General features: G+C 40.6%; 2 protein-coding genes across 2 annotated transcripts in view; both read right to left on the reverse strand.

The window, feature by feature from the left end:
• The window catches only part of LOC144660168 (cytochrome P450 20A1-like), a 31,567-nt gene extending 18,234 nt beyond the window's left edge, over positions 1 to 13,333 (reverse strand). Inside the window, exons 1-6 of the mRNA XM_078520762.1 lie at positions 13,095 to 13,333; positions 7,349 to 7,401; positions 3,834 to 4,003; positions 3,142 to 3,287; positions 2,356 to 2,526; positions 900 to 978 (exon numbers count right to left, since the gene is read on the reverse strand). Of these exons, the coding sequence (XP_078376888.1) occupies positions 900 to 978; positions 2,356 to 2,526; positions 3,142 to 3,287; positions 3,834 to 4,003; positions 7,349 to 7,401; positions 13,095 to 13,286 (811 nt within the window). The 5' untranslated portion in view covers positions 13,287 to 13,333. The remainder of the gene's footprint in view (positions 1 to 899; positions 979 to 2,355; positions 2,527 to 3,141; positions 3,288 to 3,833; positions 4,004 to 7,348; positions 7,402 to 13,094) is intronic.
• On the reverse strand, positions 9,681 to 12,726 carry LOC144660856 (integrase/recombinase xerD homolog). Its single transcript, XM_078521585.1, has 3 exons — positions 12,684 to 12,726; positions 12,284 to 12,405; positions 9,681 to 11,021 (listed from the first exon to the last, which is right to left on the reverse strand). The coding sequence occupies exons 1-3, from the start codon at positions 12,724 to 12,726 to the stop codon at positions 10,068 to 10,070; spliced, it is 1,119 nt and encodes a 372-aa protein (XP_078377711.1). The 3' UTR covers positions 9,681 to 10,067.
• Positions 13,334 to 15,285: the final 1,952 nt, after the last annotated feature.

Raw genomic sequence — 15,285 nt, forward strand, 5'->3', positions numbered from 1 at the left:
GTAGCTTTCCGCCTGTAGATCGTTGTTAAAACAAGCATCAGAGACAAACGGAACTTGTGGGTTACCCGTCAGCATTACTACTTCTCAACTCATCAAGATAAAACAAAGGAAATCAGAACTGTGACGGTGGTTTGGATACCTGATCTGAATTAGCATAGATTTTTACAATTTTATTCCTTTGTTTAGCCTTAGTTTTAGTTTCAGTTTAGAAGATACAACAAACACTCGAGAGAGTGTTTCGGCACATTTCCAAACGCCTCAATCCTCATCAAAAATACTTCGCTGCCCGCTACAGTTTCTGTAGCATGACGTGACTTAGGCCATCCCAATAAAATGTTTCGTTTCCCATCGCCCAACCGACCCATTTTTTTCAAAAAGTAAAAAAAAAAAAATTGCAGAGTCACTAGTCAAAGAAGCAAGTACTTTAATTTACAAGACAACGGTCTTGTTTTAACACAATTGACATTATGTGATGTCCTTGCCTTTAACTTTGATTAAAGAAAGAAATAACGAACGAAATAGCCACCTTTTCGCATTCGTAACACGAGGCTTTCTTCCTTCAAGCATTCTATCTTTTTTCTTTTTTTTTTGCCCGACCGACCGACTCACCATCACAAGAGACGAGGCGATGGGAAACGAAACATTTTAATGGGATGGCCTTATGAATATTGCCACTCCCCCTGGATTAGATGCTAGTCCATCGCAAGTGAACCCTCGCCGGAGCCGCGTCTTGTCACAGTTCGCCAGTACAATACCACTCCTGACTCGAGAAAGGCACTATGAGAGTGAAGTGTCTTGCCCAAAAACACAACACAACAACTCCGGCTTCCAATGTACTAACCATGAGGCTACTGTGCCTCACTCATCAGGAGACACATGAATTACTGAATGAATATTACCTTCCTGAAATTTTTTCTCCCTTTCACTGTCAGCTGCTGGACAAGGACCAGCAAGCCGTGCCTCCATCTCATGCCAACACTGTAAAGGATAGAATGTTTATTGTGGAGTTACCGGGTAATAGAAATCATAATTCAAAGGAGGGGAGTCACGGGGTAAAATGAGAACTGGGATTTGCCTAATTTTTCACAGGAAAATTGGGATTTAGATCACTGGGAGTGGGAATTACAAACAAAAAAATTGGGAACAGGACTGGGATTTGGGCAAAAAATAGGATGGGAGATGGAATTTAAGCAAAATTTGGGCTGGGAAATGGGATTTGTACTCCCTCCCCCCCTCACCCCGCCCTCTTCAGGACCCTCTTCAAGAACAAACAAGGGGTGATTGTTTTGCTACATGATGCTACATGTACATGATATACCGTAAATGATCTATTTAACGCGCCCGCTCTCAAATAAACGCCTCGTATCTAATAAACGTCCCCCTGAGGTGTAAAGTTTGTATTAGACGCCCCTCTCTAATAAACGCCCCGTGTCTAATAGGATCACCTCAAAAACCAAGGTAACGCTCCATAGAGTAAATCACACAATTTATTTACTTTCGAACATCGAAGAGACCAACGATACCAACATGGTTGACCCCGATGTCGATGAAAACATCAATATCGAACTGTGAACAACATATCCAGGCTTTGCATTAGCGCAGAATAGATTAGACTCCTAGTCACAAACTCTGCTGTTTTCAATCTTACTCCGCGAGCAAACTTCGTGTCTTATTTGTTTTGTTGACGTTGTTTCAGTTAAAGTGAAATAAACGCCTCTCTCTAATAAACGCCTCATATCTATTTAACGCCCCCTGTAGGACCCCTAAAATTTAATAGACGCCCCGGCCGTTTATTAGATCATTTACGATAAAGGAACTTAATATTTTTAAGACAGGGAGGGGGAGGGGGTAGGAAATTGCCCCAAAAATCCTGCCCAGCAAAAGCAAAGGGAAAATCATGCAAGGCGAGCCATTATAAAGGAATATGTGTAACAAGCAAAGAACCAAAAAATCTTGCACAACTTGAAGTCGAAAAAGTCTTGCTCAAAAAAATTGCCTAGCCTTCCCACCCCCTAAATAATGCAGGCAGCAGGCTTTTTAGCTGTAGCATTTTGCACATATTGCAGGCCTGTGATGATGACCAATTACAATTACAGGCCTGCAATGCGTGCAGAGTATTATATAGCTGTACAACATTTGTACAATGTAGCTGTACCATTTACACACATTGTGGGTTATATGATACTTGCCAATAATTATTGATATTTGGGACAATCCCAATTTCTATTAAAAAGCAGCAGTTTAGAACCTAATAGCAAATCTTCGGTGACATAGAAACATAAAAAAATCATGACAATTTGGCTACAAAAATTAAATGGACAATGTGGATTAAATGCTGAATTCACTCTGACTCACATCTTTATATGCTGTTGCCATTTTGCTAACTTCCTTCTTGTCCATAAAGAAGCGACCCATTCCTGCCACACATATAGCTTTGATTGCCATGGCTAACATAGATTTCCCCAATGGAATATGTTCCTGAGTCTGAGAGCATGTGGCAAACGTCTCCTTTGTTTCTTTTGCAACCTAAAATTAGGTTATATTTCAAATTTAATTGCAACTTAATGAAAAGTTCAATGTTAAAATTATGTTATCGAGCCTACTGGTTGCATAATTTGCAGAACTGGCCAGGTCACTGTCTTGTGTTTTGGGGCAAGACTCACAGTTGTGCCTCTTTTCATCCAGGTGAATAAATGCATGGGTACCGGCAAACGGCAATGGAGCTCTGCAGATCCACCTACTGGCTAATTTCACCCGCTGCATGTGTAGCCTTATAAATAAACATAAAGAAAAAAAGAGAAGGGTATTTAAAAGTTTAAAATTAAAAGTTTGTGTCGATCAGCCAAGTGGCCCATACAGCTGAAGCTTATCATGCATATGGTTTCCATAGGAGTATTTCTACTCCCCCCTGGATGGGATGCTAGTCCATCGCAGGGTTACCCCCCAGCATTAGTTCACCGGTACCCATTTATACACCTGGGTGGAGAAGACACACTATAAGAGTGAAGTGTCTTGCCCAAGAACACAACACAGTGACCCAAGCCAGGGTTTGAGCCTGAACTGTTCGATCTGGGAGTCCAGCACACTACCATTAGGCCACCGCATCTCCCATAAACATAAAGAAGGAAGAGTAAGATTTACCTTAGTAAAGTGTTCGTAATAGTGTGTCACTGCTCGATGGCTAAAACTCCGGTCAACCAGTTGCCTTTTCTTGCGTGCTTCTGGTCCATTTTTATAGATCAGGCTCTTTTTTCCAAACAGAGGCTCAAAGAACATAAATTGTTCATCTAAAGGCAAATGGCGAAATTGTAAAAGAGTAACACCTCGCAAAGGCAAAGCAAAACAATAATCTATCTGACTATATATTCTGATCATGTCCCAGGGACATTGCCTGGGGGCAGGGACTCCTATATGAAACGGACAGGGATGCTCGTCGGAAATTTTAAAAAGAACCCATAAAAGAGACCAATCTGGGTGTGGCTCAAGCTTTTCTTGACCCCTAAAAGATACCAAAAAACTAAGAATAAAATTTATATTTGTATATTTCTTCGAATGCAACCTTAAACAAGACCATTATGGCTAAAAATGTTGGCCTTTTGCCCGGAACACCCTAAGCGAGACCAAAAATCTGAAATTTACATCCCTAAGCGAGACGACGAGCATCCCCGTCACTTTCATGTGCGAGCACCCCCCCCCCCCCCTCCCGGGGGACATTGGTCCCCTGTTGTAAACACTACAAGCTAAGGGATTTCCTCCCTGGGGCAAATCATGAGCAGTCTTAGAACATGACTGTACAATTACGACTGTTAACGTTGGTTTTTGATTGATCTTACATGGTCTGTCAAAGATTGGCTGTATTTCTTTCCAGTACTCAGTCGACGACAGACTGACGACATATTGTTCTCCCCACCAGAATCCAACAATCTCGCCGTACTTCTCATGCAGCTCAATCAAGTACTCATGAACGCTTCCAGCCCTTGCCATGTCACTTAAGTTCCCACTCCTGAAAAAAGAGATACACAACACTTTTTAATGAGTTTAACTTTTATTTACTATGTAGTGAATTAATTTAAGTCGAAAATGTTCTGTTTTTTTTTTTCTTTTTTTAGCTTTAGTCTTGTAAGTAATTGATTTTAAGTATCCATTTAATTTCCATTCAGAATCCCCCTTGTAAAAATTTTACCGCGATCGCGCCGCGAACGCGCCGCGATTCGCGCCGCGAATCGCGGCGCGTTTTTGGCCGCCGCGATTGGCGCGATCGCGCCGCGATTCGCGCCGCGATCGGCTTGGATCGCGCCGCGATTCGTGCCGCGATTCGTGCCGCGATTCGCGCCGCGTTTTTGGCCGCCGCGATTGGCGCGATCGCGCCGCGATCGGCTTGGATCGCGCCGCGATTCGTGCCGCGATTCGCGCCGCGTTTTTGGCCGCCGCGATTCTCGAATCGCGGCGCGATGGGTCGGGAATCGCGCCGCGATTTGGCTTGAATCGCGCCGCGATCGCGCCTAAATCTATAAATTTAAAAACAATTATCTTGGCGTTTTGCATACCGACAAAACAAACACACAGACTGTATCGAAACAACATCATTTATTTACAGAAGCTTACAGAAAAAGACGGCCAGTTTCGCTGCCGAACACAATTAAATTTCGCAAAGCCGGAGAGCGTGATTGAGTCTTTAGTTTACAAGCAAATAAGTGAACAGTTCTTCTGTAAAATGTGAACAACACATACATAACGACAACTAACCTTTTACTCGTGCTCAAGCGAAAGAAGATGCAATGATGTGATCCACCAAACGAGCGAACTATCTCTCGCATCTGCGAAGAAGCCGAACCGTCGAAGATGCGCTTTCTTTTCCCCGAAGCTTTTAATACAACATTTAAGTCCCAAGCATCAACAGGTACAACTTTGCATTGAATGGTGTTACCGTCAAAATGTTTTCCTCTTTCCACTGTTCGAGTTTTGCATTTTTTTTTCATATTCACAGTTTAGCTGTAGTTCAGTCAACAAAGTCCATGACGAAGCGACGAAGCGCTAGCTGTTGAAATTATAATAAACTGTCGCTCGAATTAACAAAACAAATTCTAGCAGTTTTCACAGAGACCCTTTTCCCTCAAGTTAGGTCGCTTCTAAACTCTTGTTATTAACAGAAGCAGCTAAAAAAGAACACATTTTTCCAGTCCTGATTGTGAAGAGAAAACATACCAACTTTCTCGAAATAAAATTTCTTTTCTGCTTGGGATGGCGTAGCGATTGCGTGTACTATGCACTACGTGACCTAACTCAGCCAATCGTAACGCTCAGTTCACGACACCTTGCGGCAAAAGGCGGGAAAGGACTTCGATGTGTGTGGTCTACGATCGTGGTCTACGGGAAGGTAAATATATAAAGCTCTAAAAAAAGCTCATTCTGACAGCCTCTTCGGAGCCACAATTAAATTAAATGCCATATAGAGGATTTTTCAATGCAAAAAACGCAATTGCAGCGCATCCTGATTGTATTTGCATTTGAAGAAAATGGCCGACAGAAATTTGTCATTGGATTGCTCAAAGGTATTAAAGTTCCTCAAAGATAAGAAAAGAAAGAAACAAAGTGTTTGAAAAGATTAAAAAACGGACTGTTAAGAAATAAAAATTCTTATCTTTTAATTTATCTTTACTCATTATCACGCGCCGCTTTGTCGCGCCAGTTCGTCTAGACTAAAACTAAATAAAACTTTTCTCGTGGGAATCACGTCCTCACGGCTCACCGTCACGTAATAAAATGTTTTTCGACATTTTAAATCAAACTAGTTTTATAACTACTTTGATTAGTACTTAAAGTTTATTTCATCAATACAAGTCATGATTTGCGTTACGACCACAGCATGATTTGTGAGAGTTTCAAAGCATATTGACTTTCTCCCGGTGATCGAGAAGTGAGTTCTCGCCGGGAACACTTCCCGAGATTTATTCCAGCCCCCCAAATCGCGGTGCGGTGGTAATCAATCGCGCCGCGATCGCACTCATCACGCCGCTATCGCGGCAATCGCGGCGCGATCGCGACATTCGCGGCGCGATCGCAACTATCGCGGCGCGTTCGCGTTCATTTACAATCGCGTCACGCACGATCGCGTCGCGATGACAACAAATCGCGGCGCGATCGCGTCAGTCGCGGCGCGATCGCGACATTCGCGGCGCGATCGCGGCAATCGCGGCGCGATCGCGCCGCGATCGCGGTAAAATTTTTACAAGGGGGCCTTACTTAACTTTAGCCACTGCATTTTGTTTAACTGCACTTTAAGTCCCAAGAGTGACAAACATCAAATTTCTCTTTACAATATCAATTCCCCCCTGGATGGGATGCTAGTCCATTTTAAAGTTACATTCCCGGCAGCATTAAATTTGCTGGTACACATTTATACACCTCGGTGAAGAGGAGTATTATGAGAGACGAGTGTCTTGCCCAAGAACACAATGCAGTGCCCAGACCAGGGCTCGGACCCAGACTGCTCGATATGGAGTCCAGCAAACTAACCATTAGGCCACCACACCTCCCTAAGGCAATGCCGTGCCTGAAATAAATGCCTGGACCATAATTGTTGATTGGTGAGTGGTATGTTCCAAATCCTCATGATTTCAAACATGGCAGAGATTGGCCAAGGAGAAGAGCTTCAAGCAATATAACTCCAATTAGCCTACATAAATTAAAATGATAGTGCTGATTTGAGAATGGTTATGGGTAACAAGATATGCTATTAATTAGTTAAGCATATAAGAATAACATGTCCCGAAATTGAAATATTCGCTTCTAATTAAATCAAGGCCATTTTTCAACCTTCGTTCAATGCCGATCAGTAGTGGTCATTATATCCTTGATTTCGCATTTCCAGATAAATCGAGGGAAAAGTTGCTACCTTCTTAGAAAACTAGAAATGTTTATGAGCAAATTGATATAAAAATTATTGGTGTTCGATGCGAATGAAATATTTGACAACGGCTCGAAAAATGCCTATTTTTCTAATTTTTCAGACGTTGCGGCGGGTCCGAAAGGGCAAAATATTTGATGGCTCCTAACGCCACCTAAAAATCATTTTGAATCAAACCAAATCTGTTTTAGTTTAAGCCTCGGTAAAGTCTTCCAGTTGCCAGAGTTTCAGGCAAAATTATTTTTTGACGTGAAATTTGAGTGGGTGTTTTTAAGAAAGACAGCCTCTTAAACAGGGTCAGGGTTTAGGAGGCCGGGCCGCACCTCCCTACCCGAGATTATATCGAGTACCCCCACCCCCCCCCCCACCCCCCAGGAGTCTGATTGACAGACTCAGAATTGACTTAACGAAAAAAATCCAAGTATGCTCTCATTAACTCACACTGGATCTGAAGGTGCTACTCCAGGTATCTGTGGACCCTTAGATGAGCTTCTCTGTTAGGTAAAGAAATGCAACATTTAGTAAGTAATTTAATTTATACAACTTCATAATCCTGCCCCAGCTGCAATTTCTCAGGTTCATATACATAAGGTAAAATAAAGATACTGCTAGTAAATGTCTTAAAGCTGATTTCCAGTCGTACTGCACAGTCTCGGGTTTTGTTTTCATTTTTGTTTTGAATTCGTGGATACATTACACTTCGATAATAGCGTGCATGAAGTTTTTCAGTCCGCCATTACTCAGACCTCTCAACCTCAAAGCACTGGAAATCTGGAGATTGAGGTCAAAAAATCTGGAGATTTCAGTAAAAACCGGGAGATTGATCAAATCCAGGCGCTAATCAAATGACTTGTTACTCTGTTTACCGTGAGATTTCTGTTTCTCATCGTGAGATTGAAGTGAAAACCGTGAGTCTCACGACAAAATCGTGAGACTTGAGAGGTCGATCTGCATTACTGGTCGTTTTGTTCTGGATTATGCTCGATGAGCTGAAACGTCGGTTTGGAGTAGCATTGAGGTTCTTCTACTGGTTATTATTGTTTTGCAAGGATGCAGGTGCTAATAATGAAGAATAACTAAAAGTGGCTATAAGCCACTAAACTCGGAAAAGTTATTATGAAACAAGAATCGAAAACAACAAATTGAAAAATAAAGGTTTGCTAATACAAATGATGTTATACTTTCCAAACTTCTGTTTACTTCACTTTGATTGTCATCAAATACTGATCGAGAGCAGACCGAAAGGCCAAGAGATAGAGTTCCCATCTGTTGCAAATTGATTTCTTTCTTTTTATTTTTCCTTTTTGTTATTTGAAGGTAACGAAAAATAATAATAATAATAATAATAATAATAATAATAATAATATCATTGGCTATAAGTCGAGCGATTTTTTTTCTCCAAATCGTACTGAAATAAATTCATCTTTAGCTGAGTGTTTTAGGCTAGTTTTTTTCTAACTGGTTCTCAAAAACCAAAGGTTTACGGTCTCGGCTTATAGCTGAATAAATATCATAATATTATTTCAAGAAAACTGACATTAATACAATATTTCGGTTGGTGACTAAGCATGTTAATTTTATGTAATTTAACAAGAAATGTAGGTATCAGAGAAAAGGTCGAATTCTCTAGAGGCCTTAGAACACTTGCACGCATTGCGTGCATATGTCTAACAGGAAACGAGTGAAGGAGTGAAGGAGTGAAGGAGTGAATTCACTTCGCTCACTACAACTCTTTTCCGAGTTAAAAAGGTAAGTTTTGTCCCGGAATTGTTATTTTTGCTAGTAAACATTCCTTTGTGTGAGACTCACAAACACTGCACACAGAGATTGCGCAGTACGGACTGGAAATCATCTTTAAAGCTAGGCTCTATTACCAGCTGCTGTCCGTGTTCTAATTCATCACACTCTCAGTGCAAAGCTGTGCTCCAAGAATAGGTAATTGCAATGTACTGCTCGAAGGCTCTCATGTGAAAAAATCTTGGGTGCTCAGGTCTTAAAATCTTTTATGATAGCAAAGTTATACAAGTTGCCCAAGGACAAAAAGTAAGTCACCTGTGGTACCCAGGCTCTGCTAGGACACAGCTCTGCAGTGCATCAGCTGTGGAGGGGGACAGGGGGGTCTGAACCTCCCGCACTTTTTACTCCCGCCTCCCGCCCCTTTCCGTAGCTGTTCTCTCCTATTTGTCCCATATCTATTGCAAAATATAATTAAATGTTGCGAAATTTTACTCGTTTTTTTCCGGTTCCCGCCACATTAGGAAATTCCCGCTTCCCACCCTCCCTTCTCCTGCTTCCGGCCCCTTTTCTCCCGGGCTCCCGCCCTCCTGTCCCCCTCCACTCAACTGTGACGATGACTGTTTTATCTCAGTGTATAGTATACAATTGATGATGCTTGAGCAAATTGCAGCAGTGAAGCATGGAAATTTGAAAATTCAGATGTATACTCCCCCCTCCTCCCCACCAAACATGGCCTTACTATGTTGATGATATGGTGCATACACCTATAGAATTAGTTTTCAATTTATGATCTGGCAACATTTTGGGTTAAGAATTTTATTGTGATTTTTTTTTTAACCATTAGGGCTCTAAAAAAAAAAAAAAAAAAAAAAAAAAAAACAAGGGCTCTCACTTTTAGTGGTATTTTTTACACGAAGAAAACAAGGGATTATTGAGTTATGACTTACGTTCTGGGCCTTTGGACTGGATTTAGCCTAACAGGCCATTTTTGGGTCAAAGAATTTGGACTCATTCGCAACCCCCATAACAATTATAAATTACTATCACAACCAAGCAAACTGAGAGATGGGGTTAAAATCATTTATTGCAAAGAAAAATAAAGCACATGAAACACCCGGGAGAGGTGGGTGGGATGTTCTCGCTTACAAGGAGTCACAAGATATGAACCACTCGATACATAGGCGTTCATCTTATAGAGCTTATCTAAACACACATATTGCTAAGCTATCTATTACGGAAATTCCGATCATATATTAATTACACCTTTTAACCAAAATGTTAAAACACTCAATTACTATCACAACCAAGCAAACTGAGAGATGGGGTTAAAATCATTTATTGCAAAGAAAAATAAAGCACATGAAACACCCCAAACCCAAAGGGAAAGAAAATATATAGATAGATGTGTAAAAATTTGGATAGATTAAGTGGATGGAGAAAGCCTGTTTGTGATAGAATTGAGGATTTTAAATTTATTTTCATTAGACAACGTAAGGTAAACTAAGTAGGCATCACTCTTCCAATCGCCTTGTGCTTTGATAAATGCAGTGGGAGCTTCGTGGGAGAAAGCGAATGTCGCACCTCCCCTACGGAAACTGTGCGAAGAGTAGTTAGCAGAGTTTAATCCAATCGCAGAAAGCGAAGCCTTGATAAATGCATTATACTGATGAGCCAAAATAGGCTTGTTTACCCCCCGTTCGTTACAAACAAATAAAGGTGATCGAGGCGATAGCTGGACACTGGCTAAATACTCTTTGAGTGCTGTTACAGGGCACAGAGGTGAGCCAGGGATACGGGGCAATGGAATTTCTAATACCCGTTCCCTAAATTGTATAGTTTTGGTATGCGTGATGCGCAATAAGACCCCCTGCGCGGTGAAAGTCACGCTAGATGGCGTTAAGTAACAAGCCCGAGAATCATCGATATCGGACAACTTGTAAGGCACTAAATTAGATATTCGCAAGAAGGAAAAGAAAGCTACTAAAAATAAGGCGCGCATACAAACATGCAAAGGATTATCGTAATCGAAATGATTAAACAACTGGAAAAGAATGCTTATGGTGATCGGCTCTTTCCGAGCGATACAATCGCCTAAGATCCGACGAATCGCTCGCTTGGCAAGATAAACATCATAATCCTGGAGAAAAGCGAGACTGGCACCGAACGAGCGATTGATATGGGTAATGATACCTAAATAATTAATCACTGAACGATACGATGACAATGATCGCGACAGAAAAACCAAATAAAACAAATACACGGACTTGGATACCGGAAACGGCTTGAAATCGTAATACTGGCAAAACATTAAGTAACTATGCAGATAAGTGGCATAGTATAAAACATGGACTGGACTCTGGACTCTGGACTCTGGACTCTGGACTCAAAAAAACCTGGACTCAAAAAATCTGGACTCAAAAAAAAAACTATTGACTCCACTACAAAACAATTAAAAACAACGAAAAAAAAAAAATAAGAATAAAGATAAAAATTAGCCACAGAGCCACGGATTAAGTTAAATACAGACCAGTTTTAAAAGACAGTAATGCCTGTTGCCTTGCTTGAGGTGTTTGGCATGGCGTTTAGCCAAAGAGAGTCCTCTGTTTAGAAAAGAGTTAATTTTTTTTTAGGGGTGTGGTGTAATCAGGGCGTTCTGATACAGAGCGTATTTTTATTCTGTCAAAAAAATATACCTCGGCCTAATTGTATTTTTCGACAAAGGCTTATTTCTTTCTATCAAGGCTCCATTTTCTGCAAGTCTCTATTTCTGCAGCCGTTTTTAGGGATGTCACGCAACGCCCCCCCCCCTCCCCCTATTTGGGGAGGAGCGTTGCGTGACATCCCCTTTTTGAAAAGGTGGATGGTATGTTGTGACAAAAAGAATCAATTGCTATTTTGTCCTTTTTTCTCTTTTTGAAGTGCCGACTGCCTATATCTCTTCAGATGCTGTTTTTAATGTATAGTTTGTCCTCGGCCCGATGCCTATTTCTCTCGTATGGGTGTCATTAACATGTGTATAACTATTTATCAAAGGCAGGGATGCCACTAAGGTGGCTAAAACTTTGTCAATTATTTGTAATTACCTGTTTGAAACATTCAGAGAGATATCACGCATTTGATATCTTTAATCAGTTTGACATATACTAGGTGAATTGTCACGGGAGATAAATGAAACGGCTTTAAGTATTCGCAAAATAGACAGATATTTTCAAGCATACATTGTATCGACATTTGCGTCAATTTTTAATTGCTATAAAAACCTAACAATAAGCTTGCCTATGATTACAATATTTACCAGCACGCAACCCTTGAGTGTCAGCTCAAAATGTCGCTAAAATTATGAAACATAACAACGCTGCATGCACCAGTTTCTAGCAACCGTGACAGTTCATCTAGTACCTATATATCGAACTGATTAAAGATAACAGATTCGTGATTTCTCTCTGAACGTTTCAGAGCCCTGTTGTTTTGATAATTAGTTATACATATGTTATTGACACCCATACAAGAGTAGTAACAGCCATCGGGCCGAGAACAGACTCCACTTTACACAGCATCTGAAGAGATACAGGCAGTAGGCACTTCAAAAAGAGAAAAGAAAAGACACAATAGCAATTCATTCTTTCTGTTACAACAAACCATCCACCACTGCGCATACTTTGACAGAAACGCAGTCTCCTTTGCAGCATTTTTTGGGATGTCACACAACGCTCCCCCTCTTGGGGAGCGTTCAGAGCGTTGTGTAACATCCCTATAAACGGCTGCAGAAAGAGAGAGACTAGAAGAAATAGAGTTTTGATAGAACAAAAATCAGCCTTTAATATTATCAGCCTTAACACAGGTCTGTATTTCACATAAATCATCGTGTGGATAATTTAATTTAATTCCTTTTGTTTTTAATTTTTTTTTTCATTGCAAGTCCAGGTTTTTTTGAGTCCAGAGTCCAGAGTCCAGAGTCCAAAGTCCAGAGTCCAGTCCATATTTTATACTATGCCCAGATAAGTTCGCATTGAACGCTTCGTGGAATGTTCTCGCTTACAAGGAGTCACAAGATATGAACCACTCGATACATAGGCGTTCATCTTATAGAGCTTATCTAAACACACATATTGCTAAGCTATCTATTACGGAAATTCCGATCATATATTAATTACACCTTTTAACCAAAATGTTAAAACACTCCCTGAGTGCCCCCCCCCCCCCCCCCCCCTTTCCCTCCGTGCCGGATTGGTGCAGTACTAGTATGCAATAGAGAGATTGACAGTTGCAAAAACTCCGATCAGACAAAAGCAATGCCTGGTCATGATCTCGCCATGGATTTACAGATCAGAACTATCTTGTTCATTGAGCTGCCTTGCACATTTTCTCTAGACAAGTATAAAACTCCAGCTTTCAACGCAACGTACGTCAACAAATTTATATGAAATATTTCGTTAAAAAATGTACTCACGAAGTCAAACATGAAAAGAAGTACGACTAACAGTCCAAGAACCATTGCAACGGCAAACACACCGAAGTCGGCGACAGAAAAGTGCGAGGGAAACATTTTGCGTACCACTTGATGCAGGCGTTGTTTACTCTGTGACTCTGTGAACAACTCGGGAACGAGGTTGCCTGATTTGGTCACGCAACGGTGGTGCATATTTTATCAAAGGCCCGGCCAAACGCACGCAATATTTTGATATTTCAACGCAACATATCCCAACATTGTTGCGCACAGCATGTGGCAATCGTTTGGCCACCCTGTTGCAACATGTTGAATGATGTTGGACCAAGTTTGAAAATGGTCAAATTTTTCTCCCAACATCTCGCAACATTTTTGGATGTTGCATGATGTTGTACTCGTTTGGCCACGTTCGTTAACGGTCGTACAACATTGTTGCGCTGAAGCATGCCAAACGCGTGCAACACGCTGTGCGCAACAATGTTGGGATATGTTGCGTTGAAATGTTGCGTGCGTTTGGCCGGGCCTTTACTTTTATAAATTCTTAACATTTTTTAAAGCGCTTTTTAGAACTTTTGTAATGGCGCTATATCACAGGCCATTTATTTATTTAAAATGTTTTACTTGAGATCTGGGGCTGGGTGAAAGAAAAGGAGGGAGGGGGGGATTGAAAATTCAAGGAAGCTGAGGGGGGTGGGGGTAATAATATCGAGAGGCAATTATTTCAAACAGTGATTATTCAAGGAGGGTGAACATTTCAATTAACATCGCTCGTTTTACAACCGCTGCTCAAGGGGTACAAAGACTCCGGGTGCGAGGTCGATAATGCGAGGGTGAATTAAGTATTCATATGATATCATGGGTTTTCAAACAGTTTAGTCCATTATTACACAAATGACTGTGAACGGGTAAAAGTTTCATTCTTCTAATCACACCTTGATCCAAAAATTCACAGGGGTTTTCTTGAAGCCTGTCCCCCAACCACGCTGTTCCTGCTCGGAGATCCAGGAGCAGTTATTGGCAGCCCTAGTAAGGTATAGGGGAATCAATAAAAGAAAATTCCCTGACAGCAGCTTCTGTACCTGTATGAAAACTAATTCCATCAGACTGGTTTAAAAAAGAAGGTATCACTTTATTTGTAAACAATTTTTTTTTAGCTTTGCCAAAATTTGAATCGTAACTTTAAATTCAACACTTTTTTAAGATGTCACTGATTATTTCAAATCTATAAATTTTATTTTGATACAAAACTAACAGAAATGGTAGTTTCACTTTTATGTACACTCTCTCAACAGACCATATTTAATTTCATTAACTTTTAATAGCATATATTTTAGTGTACTTTAATTTTAAGTCCTACGTTTTATACATGAGCCTCTGGCTCGGACATTGAGGGAGACCTCGTCCCACGTATGGACATTAAAATTGTATTGTATTGTATTTCATATTCTTGGTATTTGGCTTGGAACTAGCTTGCACATGGATAGCATTAGAACGAACTTCATGCCATTTGTGTTAAGAAGATTTCCCACATTAGCCTCCATTGCAAGCATCAAGTTCCAGTTCAATCCAAAAATATGAATATGCTCTATTTATTTATCAATAATCATTTAAAATTATGTCAAATCCAAGGCTGATAGAAAAATAAAATATAATTATCTTTTTAATTATTATTTTTTTAATACACTGTCTTAAATCTCCATACTCTGACACTCCATACACCATACTCATTTACTGGATTACACCACACCATTGGTGCAAACTTTATGTACTTAGAAGTACACACACAAAAAAAGGCCCCGTCCTTAGTTCCAGGTTTGGATCCGCCACTGTTTCTTTCTTGCTTGAGCAATGGACAAGGGAGCAGCAAAGTCATCTGGCCACTAAAACTATCATAAAAACTGTAAACTACGACCAGCAAGCAAAATTTGAGAGCTGTTTGTGTGAAGGGCATTAGCAGAAATTCAAGTTTTTTTTTCTTTCCGAGCCCTGACAGCACGACCATAACACCTCAGATTGCAGAGCTATAAACACTGAAGTTCTCAGATAGCCAATTATGTAACTACTAAGTTCCAATTTCAACCATAAAAATTCTCCTAGTCCGTACAAATGGAACTATAAGACTGCAAGGTAGTTTCATGGCAAACAATAGCAAGAGATTGACCTCTTGCCAACTGAATTTGTCCCAGGCATACAA

The sequence above is a fragment of the Oculina patagonica genome, chromosome 7 (genome assembly GCF_052425735.1).
Source record: "Oculina patagonica isolate OP01 chromosome 7, crgOcupat, whole genome shotgun sequence".
Classification (NCBI taxonomy): Eukaryota; Metazoa; Cnidaria; class Anthozoa; order Scleractinia; family Oculinidae; genus Oculina; species Oculina patagonica.

Bases quoted from the DNA above. Each gene is read 5' to 3' on its own strand.
- LOC144660856 (XM_078521585.1), bottom strand. From the start codon at position 12,726: ATGAACGCCTATGTATCGAGTGGTTCATATCTTGTGACTCCTT. The intron at 12,406-12,683 runs GTAAGCGAGAAC...CTCTTTCTGCAG, and splicing joins TTCATATCTTGTGACTCCTT to CCGTTTATAGGGATGTTACA. The intron at 11,022-12,283 runs GTTTGTTGTAAC...TTTTGAGTCCAG, and splicing joins AGTATGCGCAGTGGTGGATG to AGTCCAGAGTCCAGAGTCCA.